This window comes from Thunnus albacares, chromosome 14 (assembly GCF_914725855.1).
Source record: "Thunnus albacares chromosome 14, fThuAlb1.1, whole genome shotgun sequence".
Taxonomy (NCBI): domain Eukaryota; kingdom Metazoa; phylum Chordata; class Actinopteri; order Scombriformes; family Scombridae; genus Thunnus; species Thunnus albacares.
In genome coordinates, this window is record NC_058119.1 from 13173281 (window position 1) to 13197079 (window position 23799).

Here is a 23799-nt window from a genome sequence, read left to right on the forward strand (position 1 = left end):
TTCAGAACAGTTAATTAGTTGACTTCACATTGTTTATAGTGGATACAACAGAGTCAGCCTGTTTGTGTTGTCACAATCATAACCGGTATTATCTGTTAGAGATGAAATGATTCCGATTTGTGGATCTGCAGAAAATGTCACAATCAATTAATCATTTAAGTCACTTTTTTAAGCAAAACTGCCCCAAATTCTCTGGTTTTAGCTTCGCAAATGTAAATATTTGCTGGTTTTCTTGGTATTCTATGATAGTAAACTTAACAACTTTGCAATTTAGCAGGCAATTTAAATATGTTGACATGGTCTCTGGGAATTTGTAATGGATATTTTTAATAAAGAAAATAATTGGCAGTTATTGATACTTAATTAGTTGCAGGCCTGGTCTACATGGTGACAAACGTTTTTGTATTTTAGTCAATAATCCAGAAGAGTTCTCCTCCAAGTTTTACTTCATTTTATTAAAAGTTACAGCTCAATACAAACAAAATTGTAAAAGAGAAAATAAAAAAAATATATATATATATTATTTATCACTGGTGAAGGTGCAGGAAGAAGTTCTTCCCTTTGCCTGATTTGAGTTTGGTTCTGGACTGTCTGCGCTGTCATAGAAGTTCCTCTGTCCTTGATGGTTTGGGGAGGCTGATGAGTGCTGCTGTTAAAAGAACTTTAGTCACTGGTTTAACTGAAAAGGGTGTATTCTTTTCAGTCCTTGGTCTAAAACGAAATGCAGATTTTATCATTTATAAGTTCAGAAAGTATCAGAGATAGGGCAGTGCGGACAAAAGGACCTGCAGCAGCCCGGAGATTCATTCAAAAGCCAGAATATTTAAAAAGTATGGGTTTCAGTGGCTGAACATCCTTTTTTTAAATCCCACCAGATCTTAACTGCTTATTTATCTCTGCCAACGTCCTCTTTCCGTCTCCAGTCATGCGTGCAGAACTGGACAAAGAAGTTGGGATTGTTCAGCTCCTTACCGAGCTACTGCGGTGTAGGCAATCCAGGAAACAAAAATAAATTCCTTTCATTATCTCCTCTATTCGCCTTTCTTCTCCTACTCCGGTCACTGGACATAAAAAGCCCCTTCATGCACTTGGCAGAGCCCTTGGTGTTAAATTACCTGGGACCTGTGCCTCCCGCAGCATTCCACAGTAATTAAGAATATCTGCAGGGTCCACAGCAACCATCCGCAGGAAGAAAACAGAGGACAAAAAGGGGGAAAAAAAGGAAAAATATGTATCTATTTCAGCACAGTGTGATGTCATCAGAGTGGGAGCTGCTGCTGCCTGCTGGTCTATGTTTTTTTTTTTTTTTTCTGTGAAGTAGTATGTATCACTTCCCCTCCCCATTCCCTCAGTCACTGAAAGAAAAAAAAAAGAGGAAAAGTGAGTGATTGTGTCAGGATGCAGAAGATGGCTTAGAAGTGAAGTCATATGGACCATGCAGACATAAGGGGGAATTAGAAGGGGGGGATGGGGGGGGGGTCATGTGTCTACCAATCAACATGTGCCGGAGCGGCTCTAAGCACAAATGGAGTTGTGGCAGATGTTGTCTGAATAATGAGCGGGGGCGGGGCATGAAACCCTCTGCCAGGAGGGTGTCTGTCATTGCGAGGGGAGCAATGAGAGAGAAAGGGTAGGCTTTTTTGTTTATCTAGGAGTACCAGCTCTCTTCAGTACTGCCCAGTTTTTGCGGAGCCTGCCGGATTTGTCTGTGGATATTTTACTACTTTGCACTGAACATTGTCCTTTAGCTCGCATGGATGCTGCAAGGATTTCAGGGAAAAAGAAGCACTTTGGACCAGAGGAAATGTGATTAAGTTTTGGCAATGCAAGGAGAAGAGCCTGGAGGAATATTGTTGGGATAGGTGACTGTATTGAAAGACTGAATTTTCATTCCTGATGCTGACTTTGAAGCTGCTAGACAGTCCTAAAATTTCTTTGGGATTTTTTATATTGTTTGACATATTTGTATTTCTGAAGCCTTTAATTTTTTTTATGTGACTTGTTAATCATGCACCATAATATATAAGAGAAAATTACCAGGAGCAATTAGAGATTTTATTTTGCATAAGTGAAACATTTTCAGTATTTATTTGTTAACTTCTCATTTAAGGGAGGAGAAAAACTATTATTTTGCACACAGTTGCTCCTTGTGTAAATGGTTCACTACTTTTTTCTTTTTTTCAGTAATTGGCGTGCACTAAAGCAACGTATACCTCAAAGCATTTCACCACAATCTTAGTCTTTTCTTTGTAGTAAATAGAGACAATTGTTTTAGCATGGGGAAACCGCTGAGCAGACCAGATTGCCTCAGACAAAACCCTTCCTGTGTGGGGAAGGGGGAGGAGGAGGACCTGAACATTGATGACTGCTATGTGCCCCAGAGATCCATTTATGACACTGTCAGGCTCAACGAGCAGATAGATTCAGGCTCTAAAGGCAGCCTTTCTTCCCGGCACTTCACAAGCACCCTTCCTTACACACACCGCACGTTGGACCTCAGCAGCCTGTGTGGAAACGGGGTTCTCTCCACTTCCAGTTCATTTGAGTTCCAAACCCGAAAACCTGCCATGCTGGATGAGCGCGCCGTCTTTGATGGACTGAAACTCAATGGGAACATAATCAGAGCGACTGATACAGTGCTGCCTAAGTCACGTCTGCAGGGAGGAGAGAAGAGGGAGCATCCTCATCATCGACGCTCATGGCGGACTTTTGCCCCCACACATCTGGGCGAGTACGCCAGCCGCAGTGGAACTTTGTGCTCCGGGAGTGTGGAGAGGCCAGGGTTGATCAATGGCAGGAGAGGACAGAGTATGACCAGCTCACTGACGTCTGAGGAGGATTCAGGTCTTTACAGCCCCACTGTGGAGAGGGAGCGTCACGCCCATCGATCCCACAAGAGAGGAGGCCCCGGAACAAGAAGCCTCTCATCTTCAGAGGCGATGCATATGTCCGGGGACCTGAAAACAGGGCGATCTCTTAGCTCAGGGCAGGAAGAGTTCCCCTTCTCACCTGCTCGGGATAACCGGTCTCTTTACCACAGTAGCAGCCTGGTCCAGGAGCGGCGACAGGCACAGTCTGGTGTAGTGGACCTGAATGAAAAGGATACCCTGAGCAATGGAGAATACAAATACTCCACAGGCAGGTCATCTTTAGGGTCAGCCTCTAGGACTCAAAATGAGAGCTCTGGATGGCGTTCTAGGACATTAACGGACTATGATGAGCTGTCCACAGCTGAGCTGTTAGAGGATGTGTCATCTCAGGAGGACTGCGAGTTGGTTAGTGTGGTGGTGACACAGCCTGAGACATATGGAAACTCTGTAACTCTACCCATAGATTGCCGCCAACACACTAAACCATGTACTGTGCAACAAGGAGCATCCAAATACAACATGGAGGAGCTGGAGGAGTTTCTGCAATCGGTGGAGGCCTGTCTGCCTAAAAATTTACAGGCATTCCAACATGCAGGAGCGCACGAGATAGAGGCCTTTCTGAATGCCATCACTGCATGTCCTGAAATGGACCCTTTGGGTTATTTTGCCCCACAGGTGCCCAAAAATAGCCTCTTCCTTCATTTCCAAGTTTTTGCTCATTAGCTGGTGGATCACATGTTTCACTAGATGATACGCCTCTTTAGATGAGCTTTTCCTGGCTGCTGGCTTGGTATTTATTTTACATATCTGATTACATGAGTAAATTCGGTTTTGCTCACTAGCCTGCCTGGAAGTCTGACTGTGTGAGCATGTACAGCTGTGTTTAAGTGTTAGATGTGCTCTGCTCTTAAAAAATATTCTGACAGGTCAGCAAGGTGTTAATGTCAGCTGTATGTAAACAGTAAACCTGAGGTGATGTCATGGCAGTTGTCTCTCAGGAACTGGGACTTCCTGGCATAACTTTTGAAATCTAGATCTAAAAATACACAAATATAAATTTTTAGATTATACAATCATGACAGTGAGAGATGTTGTAATTCAACACATTGTTTCAAATACTTAATTCCGCCCAGTTTTAAAAAATCTAATAACAAAAGCAATCCTTAATTTTTGAACAATCATTTCCAACTTGCAAAAAAATACCTCAAAATAAGACTGATTATATTGAAAGTTGAGCACTTATACAATATTTGTTCTGATTTGTTGATTGTAGGCTTTCCAGAAAGAGGAGATTGATCCATTGCAGACACAACTTCAAGACATCAGCTCCCTAGGCCAAGGCCTGATCCAAAACGCTGCCAAGGGCACCAACACTAAGAAGCTTGAGGATGACCTGGAGGATGTCAACACAAAGTGGAATACCCTCAATAAAAAGGTTATTTGTAATACACTACCAGTCCAACTGGTTGATGTTTACTTTTGAGTAGAGCTCATTAGTAAAAATACAAAGAAGGAGTGGCAGTATGATGAGTCATTCGTTCTTGCTATTTGTTTTATTGTTATTCTTTGAGGAGTTTAAGTTGGCTTTAAAACAGGTGACATCTATATTTACCATGTGGTCTGCAGATCGCTGAGCGTTCAGCCCAGCTGCACGAAGCCCTATTGCATTGTGGGAGGTTCCAGGATGCTCTGGAGTCACTGCTCAGCTGGTTGACCGACACGGAGGAGCTCATTGCCAATCAAAAACCTCCCTCTGCAGAGTTCAAAGTGGTCAAGGCACAGATACAAGAGCAGAAAGTAAGCCATATCATGTGGTAAAAAGACATAAACACGTGCATAAAACACACCAGTAATTCTATTTTTGTCTTTCCACTTCAACACTACAAAATTCACAAGACCTTATGACTTCACCATTCATCTTATTTAATTGGCACCCATTGTGAAACATGAATGTGGTACACAAAGCTTTGAGATTAATGGTTACTCAATTTGCGGCTGTTAGATTTACTGTTTTTCACCACCAAGCAACGCTCGCAGTGAGAGCACGTTAAAGGCGCCAAATAAATTGTTTGCCTTTGACAGCTCTTACAGAGACTGCTGGATGACCGTAAGCCGACGGTGGAGCTGATAAAAAAAGAGGGAGGGAAGGTTGCAGAACTGGCAGAGTCTGTGGATAAGGAGAAGGTTGCAAAAGAGATCGAATGCCTGGGGCAGAGGTGGGACACTCTGCTCAAGAAGGCTGAAAACAGGTCTGTATAAATACTGTAATGTTAAACACCCTTCTAAATGCACTGCTTCACTGCGCTTAAATGTCGCTATTGAAAAGTTTGCTAAAGATCTAACGCATTGTGATTTGTTTCACCTAATCAAATGCTGTGTATTTGCCTGGATTTTGATGTGGAAATATTTAAAACGTAGGTAAAACTCCCAAATTCACTTCTACTTTCCTCCTGGTAAAGCTTATAGGAATAGTTTGACATTTTGGGACATATACTTATTCGCTTTCTTGCCCAGAGTTAGATGAAAAGATTGATGCTATTCTCATGTCTGTACAATAAATATGAAGCTAAAGCCAGCAGCTTAGCTTACCACATACACTTCGCTTTCTGTACTGATGAAACAACCATGGTACAGTATAAGATGTTCATTTGCGAGCTTTAGAGGTGCTTGGTAGGCAGATTTTGTTAACTTTGGAAAGAGGCAGGCTAGCAGTTCCCCCCTGTTTCCAGTCTTTGTGCTAAGCTAAGTTAACCAGCTGCTAGCAGTAGCTTCCTACAGACACGAGAGTGGTGTTAAAGTTCTTATCTAACTGTTGGTAAGAAAGTAAATAAGCATATTTCCCAAAATGTCAAACTATTCCTTCAAAGTTGGTAGGTCCATAGTGCACAGCAAGGAGATCAAAGTCTAGAATATTTTCACACAAGTTGCACGTTCTCTCACTGCAAACAACATTATGACACTTAATGATGAAAATAGACAAATATTAGGGTTGTAAAGCGATATTTGTATCCAGTAAATGAGGCTGAATGACATATATTTTTATGTTTGGTTGAAATAAACTTTCTTGTCAGTCTGTCCATTAAAAGGTGATGACTGTACTTTGTTCCTAACTCACTACTGATGTTATCCTCATAAATGTGTCAGGCACAAGCAACTAGAGAGCATTTTAGTGGTCACTCAGCAGTTCCACGAGACCCTGGAGCCCCTGAGCGAGTGGCTCGCTGCCACAGAGAAACACCTTTCCAACTCCGAACCAATTGGCACGGAGACGTCTAAGCTGGAAGATCAGATCTCTCAACATAAGGTAATATCCATCATCTTATATCATTACCATATGCTTTCAGATCTTTTCATTAATTACGTTCAGCTGAATTCAGTTTTATTCATCCTGCTTGTGATTTCCAGTTTTTGCTTTTCATTATTTCCCATTCCGTTTTTCATTAATTTCTGTTTCATATTTTTTGTTTTATGTTTGTCTTTTCTGTTGTGTGTCGTTTTTCCTTGGTTTGTTTCCCATCCCCTGTGGTCAGGCCTTAGAGGAGGAGATTATGAATCACAGTAAAGACCTGTTTCAGGTTGTCAGTCTGGGTCAAATGCTCAAAACTGTGAGCTCAGTGGACAATAAGGACTTTGTCCAGTCTAAGCTGGACGCCACCCAGGCCAGTTACATAGAGCTCCAGGAGCGCTGCAGGAGGAAAGCTGAGATGCTGCAGCAAGCTCTGGTGAACGCCCAGCTGTTTGGAGAGGATGAAGTGGCCCTCATGAACTGGCTCAACGAGGCACACACACGGCTGAATGAAGTGTCCGTGGAGGACTACAAAATAGACATTCTTGAAAATCAGCTGGCAGAACAACGGGTACACACTCCTCCTCAGGCCTATCATTATGTTGTCCTTCCATTTAAGTTGCATCAATCATGTTTCAGTTGATTTTAGTGATTTGCTGTCCATGTCATGCTTTGTTTACAGTGGAAAGTTTTTCACTTTCTATGACTTTTTAAGGTTGTGGTTTTCCTTTTCAGGCGCTACAAAGTGATATTGAGTTGAGGAAGAAGAATGTTGACCAAGCCATCTCTAATGGGATGGAGCTACTGAAGCAAACAACAGGCATGTTTGACTTTATGATCTTCTTATCACAGCACAAAGAAGAATCTCAGCATACAATTCTGGCTCTGTAATACACATCATAAGATGTCTAGCTCTTATTTAGGGAGCAGTTTAACAGTAGGCAAATGACAAAATTTGCTGAAATCTAATTTTCAGAAAGCAGCGACCCATTTTCCTGTCAAAGGATTCATAATTGGACACAAAGTGTATCATTTGTTAAAATCAGTTTAGAAACTTTCATTCACTCTTATTTGCAAAGTCCATGTGGTGCGGAAATGTGTAATCTCAAACACAGTTTTGTCCTCTTAGGGAGTAACATGTCTCATCACTGACAGAATTGTACAGGATGCCAACTTATTTGTTTATATGACACATGTTCTCTTGGTCTCTATGTACATCCAAGTTAGCAGCATACTATACTTATTTTAAAGCAGAAATAAAACCCTACCTTTATTTAATGTATCATAATTCACTCTCTTTTTGTAGGTGACGAGGTGGTTGTTATCCAAGGCAAACTAGATGGAATAAAAACAAAGTATGCCGAGATCAATTCTATGAGTAACAACGTTTTGAACACACTGGAGCGGGTTTTGAGTCTCTCTACGAAGCTGCAGAATACCCACGAGGAGCTGAGATCCTGGCTAGAGAAAGCAGATGCTGAGATTTCTGCTTTTGCTGATCAGGAGCCAGTTGGCGAGCAGCTCATTCAGGCACAAAACAGGCAGAAGGTAAGAGTTCATAGTGAAGAAGAAAAGTGAAGAATGCCATGCAGACTGTATTTGTACTAAAAAAAAATATCAAATGTGATGCTTAACAAATCCTACCACTAACATACAGTGATTAGCATCCACATCCATTATGCTGAAATTTGTGCCCTCTGCGTGTCGTACAATCTTGTCCAGGCCTTGTTGAAAGAGACCAAAGACCAAAAACCTGTGATAGACAAGCTGAATGAGTTGAGCAGTTCTCTCTTGGATCTCATCCCCTGGCACACTCGAGAGGGTCTGGACAAGCTGGTGACAGAAGATAATGAGCAGTACAGAGCCGTCTGTGACTCCATCACCCAGCAGGTTGACCAGATCAACGCCGACATACTCAAGTCACAGCAGGTGAACCAGATACATAAATAAACAGCTTTTTCTTGTTTGGCTTTTCTCTGTTTTGTTATGTATCCTTTCTCTGCTTAAATGGAGATATTTCCTAATTAGAAATCATTCTGCATAACTCACACTAAACTAGGTTTTCAAAAATGGAAAACATCAGTGACCAAGTGTTTTTGTCTGTTTCCAGTTTGAACAGGCTGCAGATACCGAACTGGCTTGGCTGACTGATGCTGAGAAGAAGTTGCTGTCGGTGGGTGAGATCAGGCTGGAGCAAGACCAAACCACAGCCCAACTCCAAGCACAGAAGGTTAGCTCGTCATACAATACTATGTGTGTATGGATACACACAGGCCTCCATTCAAACAAAGCATAGTAAATAGAGCAACTTGTTTTGTAATGACCAGCCAATCTCACTCTACCGGTTTTCCAGATCTTCTCTATGGATATCATGAGGCACAAAGATGCTGTGGATGAAATTGTGAAAACAGGAAAGGCCATCATGAACATCAAAAACCCAGAGGAAAAAGAAGTCGTGAAGGTGAAAAAAGATGTATTTCAAATTTGATGTTGGCTGTATTTAGTTAATACCATCCCTTAAGTTTAAATATCTTCTTGGTTTTCTATCAGGCCAAGACCCAGACTCTCTTGGAGAAATACGGTGTCGTCAGTCAGCTGAACTCAGAGCGCTGTCTGCAGCTGGAGCGCGCTCAGTCTCTGGCAAGCCAGTTCTGGGAGACCTATGAAGAGTTGTCGCCATGGCTTCAAGAAACCTTAAGCACCTTCAGTCAGCTGCCCCCACCTGCCATCGAGTACGAGACACTCAGACAGCAGCAGGAGGAGCTCCGGGTAAGAAGCCAACAGGAGCAGACGCTCAGTTCAACACCTTTATTCAAAAGCTTTGGCAGCAACTTATGAGAAACTGAATGTGTCGTGTCCTCTACAGCAAATGCGAGAGCTGATTGCCGAGCACAAGCCGCACATTGACAAGATGAATAAGACTGGGCCTCAGTTACTGGAACTGAGCCCAGTGGAGGGAGAGCCCATCAGAGAGAAGTACACGGTTACTGACCAGCTTTACACCCAACTGAAGGCTGACGTCAAGCAGAGAGCTGCAACACTGGACGAAGCCATCTCCAAATCCACTCAGGTGTGGAGCAGTTCTTTACTAGGACATATTTTATTCATCTTGGAAATTTTTAATAGTTTTAAAAAATATATATTTTCAATGAATGTTATAATAAAGTTTAAAGAAATTGGTGCTTCTTGACAGTGTTCAGTGCCTTGTCCATGCACAATAACATTTTAGAGAAATACATCTTCCATAAACTAAATTTGTCTGATAAAATTCAACCTTTTTGCAATTTTTTGAAAAATACTAATTTACTAACTACTAAAATTAATTCAGTGATAACTAAGGCCACTAATGTGTATTGTTATTATCAATGAATCTCATTCATTCTTTAGCAATTATTTTCTTGTTAAAAATTGTTTTGTCCTATAAAATTTAGAATGATATAAATCAGAGAAACTCAGCAAATCTTCACATTTGAGAGACTAGAAACAGAATGCTTGAACAATGTTAGTTTTTTAGTCAGTAAGTTAGTTAGGAACTTCATTTTTCATGTTGTGGGAAATTGTCTTTGTAAACAGTAAGATTATTTTCAGTCGATCATCTAATTTTTATTCAACTAATTGTTTCAGCTCTGCTTTGCATACAGGAATTTGTTTAAGAAAGGTTGTCTCTCAGATTAGATTTCACAAACAAGTTTTATAGGATTGTGTCGTATTATAGATACAGTACATCTGCTAACTGGGGGTCTTTGAGTAACAGGAGAGACAAACATTTTTCCAGCTTTCTTTAAACATATTACTGTATATAACTACAAACTGAGATATTTCCTTTTCTCGTTCCCTGCCAGTTCCATGATAAAATTCACCCGATGCTGGAATCCCTGGAGCGTATTGCTGAGCGCCTGCGTCAGCCTCCCTCCATCTCAGTGGAGGTGGACAAAATCAAGGAGCAGATCACTGAAAATAAGGCCGTCTCTGTGGACTTGGAGAAACTGCAGCCTTCTTATGAGATGCTGAGGCAGCGAGGTGAAGAGATGATCGCACGATCTGAAGGTGCAGACAAGGATATATCTGCCAAAGGTACATATTGTCATCTTATTTGTTTAATTTTATTTCATTTTCTTTCTGTTTTTTATACAATAAAGCAATTATCAAGATCTTAAATTGTAATCTTGAATTCAGTTTTCATGCACTGAATTGCACCAGCTTTTAAGGGAAAGCTTTTCTTTTTTCCAGGTACAAGAAAGAATCAAAAGAAATAGAACACATGTTTTCCCATTAAACCTGTCAATGTAAGTGTGTGAGAAGTGTGTTTGATTTATTATGTATTCATAGTAACCGTCACTGTTCCTTTTACCCACAAGCCGTACAAGACAAACTGGACCAGATGGTCTTCCTCTGGAACGACATCCAGGCCTTGCTGGAGGAGCGGGAGGCGAAGCTTCTAGATGTGATGGACCTGGCTGACAAGTTCTGGTGTGACCACTGCGCTCTTATTGCCACCATCAAAGACAGCCAGGACCTGCTGAGGGAGCTGGAGGAACCTGGAGTCGATCCTTCAGTGGTCAAACAGCAGCAAGAGTTTGTGGAGGTCAGATAGATTCCAAAGATGAAATAATCAAACCAGCTAATGGAGAATTGAGAATGACTGTGAGCATTTTGCAGGTTTAAAACTGCCTTTTATCTCTGCAGGGTTTTAAGGAGGAGATCGACGGGCTTCAGGAGGAGCTTGATGCAGTTCGAAACCAGGGAGAAGAGCTTATGACTGCCTGTGGAGAACCTGATAAACCTGTGATAAAGAAAAGCATTGATGAGGTAACTGATTACATTTAAAATCATCTTTACAAAGACTTTTTTTTTCTTCATGTGGTCCTTTGCAAAGGTTTTACTGGCTGAATTCTTTTGAGTGTTCATACTGCATGTGACTCATGGCGAGGCACTACTGTTACTTTTCCAGGTGAACTCAGCGTGGGAAAATCTTAACAAGACATGGAAGGAGAGGGTAGAGAGACTGGAAGAAGCCATGCAGGCTGCTGTGCAGTTCCAGGATGGCCTGCAGGTGAAATAATCATCTAAACACAATGACAAATGGTCACATAATAAGATGCTTTTAAAGTTTAAAAATCACATGGTGGTGAACAGACCTAAACAACAGACTTTTTAAATTATAGTTATGTTTTACTTATTTTAATGCATGACTTATAGGAGAACACACTTGTTAACTGAGAGGTGCTAATGCATTTAAAAGTTAAACACACACACAAAAATGAGTCAGACATTTTTTTAAGGCCTTGAAATTAAACACAGATTACGGTGCCTTTTATTGCAGTTGACTGAAGTGATGCAGTGTTTTATGAGAGACCTATTCATTTTGAAACAATAAACACCAGCCACAGTACTTTGCTATATTTGGATTTAACTTTAACTCATGTGTGTAAAGTGTTTCTAAAATCTTCTCTCATCTATATAGCTGCTTAAACTTTAAGAATCCCTTTAATAAATCTTGGATTTACCGCAGACCACTTGGAAGATAACATGACACTAAAAATGTGAAACACGACTCCCTGTGCACTAAGCATTGTTTTGTCCCTGTAACAATGGTTTCCCCGCCTTGTACGCAGGGTATGTTTGACTGGGTGGATATTCTGGACGGCAAACTGGATTCAATGTCACCTGTGGGTACAGACCTGGAAACTGTCAAGCAGCAGATTGTAGAACTCAAGGTACAGTCTTGTATTTATTTCTGTATAACCGTAACACAGCTTACATGCAGAAGCAGAATCTTCTTTCAGTATATACTGAAAACATGACAATTAACTTCTGCTCTTAATTATTCATCTACTTTACTGCAGTATCTACTGTGTCGAATAACAGCTGTGTTTACATTGAGTGCTTAGTGCAGAAACTGGCCTAGGCGGCCTGTTTTGTGCAAGTACAAAAGCTCTATTAAAAATAGCTTCACAGAGTAGTCAAAGTTGCTTTGATGTACAATAAGACAAATATTGTGCAGAAAAGACGTAGCTGGTAGGGTCAGATATATTGTCTGTATGACTTTGTATTTATGTTGACTGATTGGGTGTACATGCGTGTACATGTGTATGTGCTGGTGTGTTAGGAGTTCAAAGGAGAGGCGTACCAGCTGCAGATCGAGATGGAGCGTCTGAACCACCAGGCGGGCCTCCTGCTGAAGAAGGTGACAGAGGAGGCCGATCGCTGCGCCATCCAGGAGCCCATGTCTGAACTCAAAATGCTTTGGGACAACCTGGATGAAAAGATTATCAGCCGACAGGTCAGACAAAGAAGACACACAGTGGCAAAGTTTCACTCCAAAAATTAGATATTTAGATGTTTTATGATCACATGAAGTATTCACAGTAAGAATATACTGATAGTTAAGTGTTATTAAAAAGTTGTTATTAAGTTAATCTTAATATCATTTTCCTCTGTGGATGCCAATGTCCTTTTTAAAAAAATGTTTACAGCTGACTGCACTTTTATTTACATTTCTACAAACTAAACATTATGAAAAAAATACATTTGATCATTTCAAATACAATTTGGTCATATTTATTTTAAATACAGTATATAATAACCCTTTTTGAATGCCACTTGAAACCCACCACTGCAGTTCATTTCTAATTTAAAAAAAAAAACAAACAAACATTCAAAACAAAAATATCAACAGAGACTCAAAAAGGCTGTTGGCTGTGTTGTGCTGTGTGCATGTCAAGTGATTTCACTCTCTGCAACATCTAATGGTTTAATCTGTCATTAATCCAGCACAAACTGGAGGGAGGCCTTCTGGCTCTGGGCCAGTTCCAGCACGCACTGGATGAACTGCTGGCCTGGATGAGCCACACCGAGGAGCTGCTCAATGAGCAGAGGAAGACTGGAGGAGACCCCAAAGCCATCGAGATAGAGCTCGCCAAGCACCATGTACGACAAACCTTTTCTCACCTCAGTGTTGTTGCTTTCCTCTCACTCTAATCCCAAATGAGCATCTGACCACACTTCATAGTTTAATCCTTGAAAATAGAACAAGAACGGAGCAGATTCATCCTCCCTTGTTGTATCAGTTATTCCAATATGAGCTTTTACTCAACCTTAAGTATTAATCAGTATATAACAACTTAAAACAGTTAGGATTGTCATCTGTTTTATCATGTTTCTAGCACATCTATGTAGATTCAGTTTTGTCCTTTGTGCTTCAGATCTATCAACCCAACATCTCAACTTTTCTGTCGTTATCATCTCTTCAGGTTCTCCAAATTGATGTGCTGGCTCATAAATCGACAGTTGAGACCGTGAACAAAGCAGGTAATGATCTGGTGGAATCCAGCGCTGGAGAGGAAGCCTCTGCTCTGCAGAGCAAGCTGGAGAACCTGAACCAGCGGTGGAAAGCCATCCAGGAGAAGGCAGCGCAGAGGAAGCAGCAGCTGGAAAGTGCTCTGATTCAGGTATGAAAAAAAAATCAACACAAAGTTATTCCTTATTGTTTAGTATTGCTGGTTGAAGCTGTGATTGATTCTCCTCTCCAAGGGGAGCAGGTATGTTATGTCAAAGTCATAAAGTTCTTTTGGAGGACTGATTCCTATCTCTCCCCCCTCCTCACTCCTTATGCATCCTGTCGAGTTTCTATTCATAGCTTTGACATTTAAGGGGGTGCTTTGATGTGAGCGGGATTTAAGGAACATAAAAATCTCCTGGATATAGATTTTTATTCAAGAAATCTTTGAAGAGGTTCTTCAAACACATAATCCGTCCCAGTTGAGAGAGGTTTTCGTCGATGAGAGTCAGGAGTATTTTTAAGAAAAAAAGTCCCAATTTTTTTTGGGGGGGGGCAAAAGATCCAATCCTACAATCCTACACAGATTCATTTTTCATTTTGATACCCAGTGAATTTAAAAAGCTTAATTCTAACAGTTAAATGAAAACAAAAACTACTGAATGATTATCAATCAATTAATTAATTAAATTTCTGGCATACTGTTAAATACGTTACTGTTAAATATGTTGGATACCAAATTTTGGTAGTTAAATGAATCCAAGGAATTAATAACTCTGACATCCTCCTCTCTGAGCCATAGGTTCTTAACAATGAGTGTGTATGACACCTTTTGTCCTGACTCAGGTTGTATTGTGTTGTAGGCTCAAGGTTTCCATGGTGAGATAGAAGATATGCAGCAATGGCTGAAAGACACAGAACGTCAGCTGTTGGCATCAAAGGCTGTGGGAGGCTTACCAGACACGGCCCGGGAGCAGCTTAACGCCCATCTGGTATGTGTTTAACAATATGAAAGGCCGCATACAGATGGCAGGCTTGTAAGGAGACCACTATGTCTTTTCTGTGTTTTATCTCAAGCGTGAAAATTAAATGACACTGCAAAATACACTACTTGCATCCCCCTGCAGAAAATGACAAAAAACCTTGAAAGTGTTTCAAATTGATTCAGCCATGTCTGACTATAATGAATCTAGGAATGTTTTTTTTCTTTTGTTTTCTCTTTCTCTAATGGAGAAAGTGAAGGCACTTTCACAGCATGCTTGCCCCCGAAGCAGCACCAGTAGTGACATTTTTATGGAACCAAAAATAGAATGATTACTTGAAAGCAATAACTTTTATCATTCATTTTTTTTAGTAACATTATACTGTTTAAATGTCCGTGGGAACATGCCATTAAGTCTCAGCCTGTGTCACCATCATCATTCTTTCACCATTTTTGGACGAGATTTGGACTATCGAATGACAAATTCACTGCATACACTTTAGACAATGCAGACTCTAAAAATATTACAGAAAAACATAAGTAAAACTGTTTTTAACTGTTTGACGGGGGCATCACTCCTCATTGTCACTGTTTCTGTTTTCTTGCAGGAGTTGTGTTCTGCCTTCGAGGGGAAGGAGGAGCTGTATAAGGAGCTGATGAACAAGGGTCAGCAGCTCCTCATCTTGACGCCTGAGGGTCCTGACAGCAACACAGAGCAGGACCTCGCCAACCTGAAGGAGAAATGGGAAGGGGTGCAGGCGAAGGTGGCTGAAAGAAAGGTATGGAGTTGGTAGACATACACCGAATAGCTTTCACTGTTCTAGGGTTAGTGATTCAGTCCTAGGTGCCAGTGAGAGATCGCTGACATGCACTTGAGCCATGACTCTGTATGTGTAAGCCTCTAATCCCAGTGCCGATAATGAATGGTGTAAAGACAGAGTGCTGGCAAGGACATACAGGATGTGGTTACACTGTAGAACACAGCGGGCGGGTTGCTGTCTGAGTCAGCAAGGAACAACTGTGTCCCTCACATTGACATCGCAAACAGTTGGCAAGTGCATAAAATAAATAACAAAGCTAAACTAATAATTGAGCCACTTTTAAAATCTTTATTTACTGCATCCGTCGGAACAATATTTTCTCACTTTTGTCACTTCCGATGAATAAACATCATCTCACATGACGGAAAGATAAATCCTCTCTCCCTTGCCACTCTCACTCCAGATATGGAGCTCCTCATTCTGGCTGCTTGGTTTTGCTGTAACATTTTGCTTCCTATTTACTTTGGTCCTGTTCCCAGAACTTCAGTGTCTGGTGAATCTTAGAGCTGCACAGAGTTACAGCTGGTGGCCAAACACTATGCAGCATTGTGACACTTCTCTAATCTTTCAAGCAGAAAGCAGTATTCTAATAATAAAAAAAGAGGTACTCACAATTATACTATGATTTCATTTTCAGCAAGGTCCCCGACAATATATGAGGGGAACACATTATAAACCATAACTCTCATTAGGTTTGTAATTTCATGTGATGAGCTTGCATCACTGGCTTTGGCAAACGGATGTTTTTCAGCGACGGAGCTTCTGTGGATGTTTCTGTCATTCAATTAAAAGCTCATCATTCCATTTCTGCTTCACCATCAGCCTCTCCAGAGATGTTAACTTCCTCTGTTTAAATAGAGGTCATGTTTGGCACAAGTGAAGTGTAATTGTTTTTTTTTCCCTCTTTATCTTGTGTTGTAGCAACCAAGCGGTTTGTTTTCAGCATTGTCTGGTATGATACAGGTTATAATAGAACTCTGGTTTCACCGTCCAATTAAAGTGTAGAAATAGTACGGTCATATAATGCAGACAGAAAAAGAAAACAGGATTATTTTCTTCGCTAAACATTGATGTTTTGTGTCCACAGGGGAAACTAGAAGAAGCCTTGACACTGGCCACAGATTTCCACAACTCTCTGCAGGACTTCATTAACTGGTTAACCCAAGCGGAGCAGACGCTCAACATGGTTTCCCCTGCTTCCCTCATACTGGAGACCATCATGTTCCAGATTGATGAGCATAAGGTAATATTTGTACAGAGAAGAGGGCCACGCAGCGTCTGAAGTGAAGTGAAATGAAATGCTGATGGCAAGAAACATGCCTATTTATTTATGTTTGTACATGATTAGAAAAAAAAACTGTTTAAGATTCCAAGCAGAAGCGTTTTCATGCAACTTTTGTTGTATTCAGCTGCTATGATTGTGTTTAATTTCTTCATTCAGTGAGTAATTATAAATGTCAGTATTATGTATACAATGTTGTTTAATATCTCACCATCCAGCTTGTCATCAAGCCACCAACAACATAATGCGTCCACCTGTTTCTCATTCAGAAGCTCATTAGCACGTTGATCACATGAATTACATTACCTCTGCTGATGATCACTGATGATGGTGATGTTGCCTTTTGATCTGACTCGCACCTCTCCTTTGTGTGTGTGCAGATGTTTGTGACGGAGGTGAACTCCCACAGGGATCACATCATTGAACTGGACAAGACTGGCACACATTTGAAGTACTTCAGCCAGAAACAGGATGTAGTGCTGATCAAGAACCTGCTGCTCAGCGTGCAAGGCCGCTGGGAGAAGCTGGTGCAACGGTCCGTTGAGCGAGGTCGTCTGCTGGATGACGCCAGGAAGAGGGCGAAACAGGTACTGCATGTGTCCATATTTTATAGTAAAATGAGTCAAATAGGCATTGTTTCACCACTGTTGGGGCTTTTTATTATCATTGGACAGCTCTGGAAATAGTATATTAAGCCTGTTTCATATTCTGTGTGCAGCCTATTATAGCATTTTCATTCGTGTGAGCCTCTAAAACCTAATCATGTGAACGTTAAACAGGACTGGGCGATAAATCAAGTGAAATCATACCTTTTTCAAAACATTCTACACTGTGTTTATTTCTTTATCCTTCATTAGTTCCATGAAACTTGGAATAAACTGATGGAATGGTTGGAAGAGTCTGAGAAGAGTCTGGACTCCGAGGTGGAAATTGCCAACGATCCAGACAAAATCAAGACACAGCTGTCGCAGCACAAGGTGAGGGAGCATCGACTTATCACAGCTTATTGGACAGAGAAGGAAAGTTTAAACTATCTACAGCAGAGTTTAACAATGGCTGCATCCAAACCATTTTTTCATTAATCTGGACTGGATGAGACAGCCATTTAAGGAACCATATTTTCGCCTTTACTTGTAATGAATGAAGGGTGGAAGCAGGCAACAGTGAAAGCTATTAATAAGAATTACAGTATGCAGAATGCATTAGTCGTGCTTTTGCTTGCGTCACAGGCTACCCACTCCCCTCTTGTTGTCTCTGCAGTGTTGTTAAGGGAGATTGTACTAATCCTATCATAATCCCGGGATGGGCCAAATGTATTAGGGGTGACCTTGCTTTTGGATACTTTTAATCTCTGTAGAGTAGTGGCTCTTGAGTTTTGACCCGTTTTTTTGTTTCCCTCACAGAATTATGTCTTCTTAATCACAAAACACACACACACAGATTAGGATACTATCTGACATGCCAACAGTAAGAAGAAAATCCCTGTAACCCTGTACATCCAAAGATATAGACAGTCTACTGAACTTACTGTACAATTATACATATATAATAGTATTCTTCATGCAGATGGTCAATAAATACGATGAGCTTTCTGATGACAATATTTTCATATGCAGGAGTTCCAGAAAGCTCTGGGGAGCAAACACTCAGTGTATGACACCACCGTTCGAACTGGACGCGCCCTAAAAGACAAGACCTCTCTTCAGGATGATAAGCAGAAGCTGGACGATATGCTGAGCGAACTGAGGGACAAATGGGACACTGTCTGTGGAAAGTCAATAGAAAGGTAAGGATACATATCCCCATGTCTGTTCCTGTTTTCACCTCAATAACTAGACGTGGCAGTACTTCTGAGGACCTCTTCATTCACTGTCATTGATATGTGCTCCTCTGCAGACAAAACAAGCTTGAGGAGGCCCTCTTGTTCTCCGGCCAGTTTACAGACGCTCTCCAGGCTCTCATCGACTGGCTGTACAGAGTGGAACCTCAGCTGGCTGAGGACCAGCCAGTTCATGGAGACATAGATCTGGTTCTCAACCTGATAGACAACCACAAGGTAAAAAACACCACCAGACCACACACAACGTCCCACCTTTATTTGTCTGCTAGTGAATTCCTGGACACTTAAAATACACCAGGGGTGGATTAGAAATACAGAAACAAAAGGACCAGAATTGTAATACCTTTATATTAAGAGTCCCTGTTCTTTGAAGCTCTCTGTCCAGCCAGGATGACTGGAAAACTGATGCTATGTTCACTTATTTCCAATGTTATTATCATTAATCACTGCACAATATCAGCAACAGAACAAATTTTTCTTTGTTGCACAGCTGAGAGTCTGTTAAAGTTGAATGTATTTTTTTACTCTACAATAAAAAGATTGCCTTTGTACATTGTTCATTGAAATTATGAATAGCAGAAATATGCTAAGATTTTATGGAAGATTTAAAATGCCTACATACAAACAAATCAAAGTATGACATAAAGTGAAATACAATAAACATTGTAGTATGTATTTCCTTAAAATGTATGCATTTACTGTGTCATAAAAACATTATGGTAAATGACAATTATTAAGCCCTTTGTCATTTATCACAATAAAAAACCAATCATTCAGTTCTTAAAGACAAAAAGCTAAATACTGTAATTGTCATTTAACATACTATGTTTTTTTTAATTATTATACATTTTAAATCTTCCATAAAATTTCACAAAACTTAACTTAGTAACTTAGTTTAACAGACAAGAATCTTCAACCTGTTTCTATCTCTGGCAAGTCAGCCATCATAGTGTCGGTACCGAAAAAACAAACATCATCAATCTGAACGACTATCGTCAGGTTCCCCTCACACCAACAATAATGAAGTGCTTTGAAAGGTTGCTCCTCTCCCACATCAAAAGCATCATCCCTGCCTCACTGGACTCAGACCACTTCGCTTACAGAGCTGACAGGTCCACAGAGGACGCCATCTCTCTGGCTCTTCACACTGTCATGGCTCACCTGGAGAGACAGGGCACATACGTGAGGTTGCTATTTGTAGACTACAGCTCTGCTTTCAATACTGTTATCCCCAGCAAGCTCACCTTCAAACTCCACCAGCTAGGCCTCAGCTCATCACTACCCAACTGGATCCTTAATTTCCTGTCCCCCACTATAAGTCTGAGTACTGGCACACCACATGGATGTGTACTGAGCCCTATCCTAAACTCCCTCTTCACACACGAATGTGTTCCTGCCTTCGCAACTAACACCATCATTTGCATATGACACAATGGTGATCGGGCTGATCTCCAACAGCAATAAATCAGCCTGCAGAGCAGAGATGCAGAGCTTGGCGAGCTGGTGCTCAGAGAACAACCTTTCCCTTAATACAGAAAAGACCAAGGAACTAATCATCAACTTTGGAAGGAGACAGAGTGTCCAGCTTCAGGTTTCTGGGCATACACATCTCAGAGGACCTCACATGGTCCACTAACACCACTGCACTGGTCAAGAAAGCACAACAATGGCTGTTTTTCCTGAGGACGCTGAAGAAAACTGGTCTGCCCCAACAGATACTGGTGACTTTCTACCGCTGCACCACAGAGAACATCCTAACATACTGCATGTCTGTGTGGTATCTCAGCTGCACAGCAGATGATAGGAAAGCTTTTAAGCGGGTCGTCTCCAGTGCACAGAAGATCATTGTGATACAGCTCCCAGCCCTGGAGGACATCTACAGCTCATGCTGCCTCAGGAAGGCTACCAGCATCTGTAAGGACTCCACACACCCATGCCATCATCTGTTTGAACTCCTTCCATCTGGCAGACGTTATAAGGGCTTCTACACCCGCACCTCCAGACTGAGAAATAGCTTTTTCCACAGAGCTATAACTGCTCTAAATCAGTCCACTAAATACCCCCCATAATCTGTCTGACTGCCCGCATTATTGTCTGGCACAACTGACTTCACATACACACACATATTACACTATGCCACCAAATAAGCTATATGGTACACAGGAGTCCACTCATCCATTCTGTGTTACTGTCTGTATATTGTGTCCAATATCTGTATATACAACACAGTGACAGCTGCTGTAATTAATAACCTCAGTGTACAAGGACTAATACATTCACCCATATAGTGTTTTTATGAAAACTATATCTACATTTCCATTCTGCTTTGGTTCTGGCACACTATTTATACTGTTATATACTGTTTATACTGTGCAGACTGTTTAGACTGTTTGTTACTTAATTGCTACTTTGCTACTTTTCTGTACTGTATGGGTTCTGTTGCTGCATTGCACATCTGAGTTGTTGCACTACTTACTGTACTACTGCCAGTCACTGTTCATACTGTTATACTGTTTGTTACTTTATTGCCACTCTATTGCTATTTTATCTTATTTGTCGTTCTATTTTTACCTTATTCATTTTTATTTATAGCATCGATAGGGAAGTCGCAAACTGAATGAATAAATAAATAAAGAATAAATAAAGGTTAAAAAAAATCATACATGATGAAAAAAAGCAACCATTTCTACTTAATCTAATCATCATCACTAGGAAAAACTGACAAAAGAAAAAGTTTTTGTTATTTATTTAAGTAATTTTCAAAGCATCTGGATAATGGATATTGTTTGATATCAAACTCAGTTCAGTATGCTGGACTGTATGTGGGTTATTGTTGTTTTTGACCGTGTCCGTCACTGACTGTGCTCTGCAGGTTTTCCAGAAGGAGTTGGGAAAGAGGACGGTCAGCGTTCAGGCCCTTAAACGCTCAGCCAAGGAGTTGATTGAGAGCAGTCATGATGACTCCTCCTGGGTCAAAGTCCAGATGCAGGAGCTGAGCACTCGATGGGAGACGGTGTGCAACCTTTCAGTGTCCAAGCAGGCCCGTCTGGAGCAGGCCCTGTGTCAGGTACTGTGTAGCCCCTACAGTAACTATATTAAACTGAGTCAATGAGTCTGACTGATGTGTGTCCTCTGGCTCTAGGCTGAGGAGTTTCACTCTACAGTTCACATCCTGCTGGAGTGGCTGGCTGAGGCAGAGCAGAGTTTGCGTTTCCATGGCAGCCTGCCTGATGATGAGGAGGCACTGCGTGCACTTATCGACCAACACAAGGCAAGCAATGCAGATATTTATATTTCTTATCTTAAGATCACCTATCAGTTTACACTTAAACAAAATATTTTGGCAGTTTAGATTTCAATATAGAAATGAAACATGCTTACATTCTTCTCTGATTAAGCCTTCTGATTGAGTAAACAGTAAAGATCCACTTTATCCTAAATCTGTAAATGCAGCATGTCTGCAAGCAGTGTAATGCCGTGTTATCTTACATGCCAAACAGAAGAATGATTTCATCTGGTTGAAACAGCTCTATAGCTCCAATATTAAAACCACCTTATGAGCAACATTTTATTTTTATGTTTTCTGAAGATATTCCAATTGCATATCTAAACTCTTTTCTGTGTTCTATTTTAAGGAGTTCATGAAGAAACTGGAGGAAAAGCGAGTGGCTTTAAATAAAGCAACCAGTATGGGGGAGGCTATTCTGACTATCTGCCATCCAGACTCTATCACAACCATCAAACACTGGAACACCATCATTAAAGCCCGGTTTGAAGAGGTCAGTTAGCAGCTGCCTGCCAGTATACGTACATGCCTTTCTGCTCTGTCATATCCACAGGAATGACAGAGCACAGTTACACAGTATGTTTAAAGCTACACAACATAGAAGACTCTCCTCTTCTCTCTTTCTCTCTCTCTTGTGATCATATGTGTGTGCATGATCACACAAAAGGAAATGTTCTTTCTATATTTAATATGAGTAATGTGTGTAATGTTGCAGGTGCAAGCTTGGGCCAGACAGCACCAGCAGCGACTGGCTGCGGCCCTCAGTGAGCTGTTAGCCACTCAGGAACTGCTGGAGAATCTGCTGACCTGGCTGCAGTGGGCCGAGTCCAACCTCAATGAAAAGGACAAGGAGTCACTGCCGCAGGAGATCGAGGAGGTCAAAAGCCTCATAGCTGAACACCAGGTAAATAAAATTACAGCTGAACATAATTCTGGCATAGTTATTTTACAATAATGGAAGATGTTTGGTTTTTATTTTTAGATTAACAAACTATACCACAGTAGTAATGCCTTCAGAGTACATGATGCAAACTAGAAACATGCTTGTTGCTTTACCCCGCAGGCATTCATGGAGGAAATGACCAGGAAGCAACCAGATGTTGACAAAATCACAAAGACACACAAAAGGAAGGCTGCAGTGGAACCCCAAATCCAGTCTCAGATCCCCGTGCTCGACAAAGGAAGAGCTGGAAGTATGTATCCCACAAATACTCCCTTGCAGAGCGTGACCCGAGCCATCTGGCCAAGTGTTGAGTCACTGCAGGGTGACGCGACATCCTCATCTTGGGCATTTTAGCACCTGGAATGATGTCATTGCCAATCTGTTCCTTTGGGTTTGGTGGTTAAAAAAAACATTTTGAAGGTTTTTGTCTTTCACTTACAGGAAAACGTTCTCCCACACAAACGATGTACGCATCAGCAACACAAGCTCCCATTGAAACCAAGAACCCCCGGGTTAACCTGCTGGTCACTAAGTGGCAGCACGTGTGGCTGCTGGCTCTGGACAGGAGGAGGAAACTCAATGATGCTTTGGACAGGCTGGAGGAGGTAATGCAGCTTTCACATTTAACTCAAAACTGCATACAGGCTTTCACCCATTTTCTCCACAAACTTCTGCTTTTCTGTCCAACTATAACATCTTTATATATATGTCCAGCTGAAGGAATTTGCCAACTTTGACTTTGATGTGTGGCGGAAGCGCTACATGCGCTGGATGAACCATAAAAAGTCTCGTGTCATGGACTTCTTCCGCCGCATTGACAAAGATCAGGATGGCAAGGTGACCCGACAGGAGTTCATAGAGGGCATTCTCTCCTCCAGTAAGTGTCTACTGTACAAAAACACAACTGAACAGCATGTACTCCAGCCAGGAAAACACTCATTTTTTAACACTTAATGGTTTCCTCCCTAGAATTCCCTACCAGTCGTCTGGAGATGAGCGCTGTGGCAGACATATTTGACAGAGACGGTGATGGCTACATTGACTACTATGAGTTTGTTGCTGCTCTTCATCCCAACAAGGATGCTTACAAACCACTAACAGATGCAGACAAAATTGAAGATGAGGTAATACGAACAATCATGCCCTGAATTCCCAATTCTCAACGTGGAAAAATATGTTTATAGAATTATGGTTAAATAAAATCTGTTTG

At 41.2% G+C, this 23799-nt stretch overlaps 1 protein-coding gene across 8 annotated transcripts in view; it reads left to right on the top strand.

The window, feature by feature from the left end:
- Positions 1-23799, top strand: part of dst (dystonin) — a 107996-nt gene that overhangs the window by 75792 nt on the left and 8405 nt on the right. For all 8 annotated transcript variants that reach the window (XM_044372404.1, XM_044372406.1, XM_044372405.1 and 5 more), the window contains 35 exons: positions 4144-4305; positions 4497-4667; positions 4953-5119; positions 6015-6174; positions 6401-6727; positions 6892-6976; positions 7463-7704; positions 7879-8085; positions 8267-8386; positions 8510-8617; positions 8707-8925; positions 9023-9226; positions 9999-10230; positions 10515-10741; positions 10843-10965; positions 11108-11209; positions 11772-11873; positions 12266-12439; positions 12931-13086; positions 13410-13607; positions 14299-14427; positions 15026-15196; positions 16326-16481; positions 16901-17107; positions 17378-17497; positions 18137-18306; positions 18417-18576; positions 21233-21427; positions 21503-21631; positions 21996-22139; positions 22362-22550; positions 22710-22839; positions 23031-23194; positions 23304-23466; positions 23559-23713. In XM_044372404.1, the coding sequence (XP_044228339.1) occupies positions 4144-4305; positions 4497-4667; positions 4953-5119; positions 6015-6174; positions 6401-6727; positions 6892-6976; positions 7463-7704; positions 7879-8085; positions 8267-8386; positions 8510-8617; positions 8707-8925; positions 9023-9226; positions 9999-10230; positions 10515-10741; positions 10843-10965; positions 11108-11209; positions 11772-11873; positions 12266-12439; positions 12931-13086; positions 13410-13607; positions 14299-14427; positions 15026-15196; positions 16326-16481; positions 16901-17107; positions 17378-17497; positions 18137-18306; positions 18417-18576; positions 21233-21427; positions 21503-21631; positions 21996-22139; positions 22362-22550; positions 22710-22839; positions 23031-23194; positions 23304-23466; positions 23559-23713 (5868 nt within the window). The remainder of the gene's footprint in view (positions 1-4143; positions 4306-4496; positions 4668-4952; positions 5120-6014; positions 6175-6400; positions 6728-6891; positions 6977-7462; positions 7705-7878; positions 8086-8266; positions 8387-8509; positions 8618-8706; positions 8926-9022; positions 9227-9998; positions 10231-10514; positions 10742-10842; positions 10966-11107; positions 11210-11771; positions 11874-12265; positions 12440-12930; positions 13087-13409; positions 13608-14298; positions 14428-15025; positions 15197-16325; positions 16482-16900; positions 17108-17377; positions 17498-18136; positions 18307-18416; positions 18577-21232; positions 21428-21502; positions 21632-21995; positions 22140-22361; positions 22551-22709; positions 22840-23030; positions 23195-23303; positions 23467-23558; positions 23714-23799) is intronic.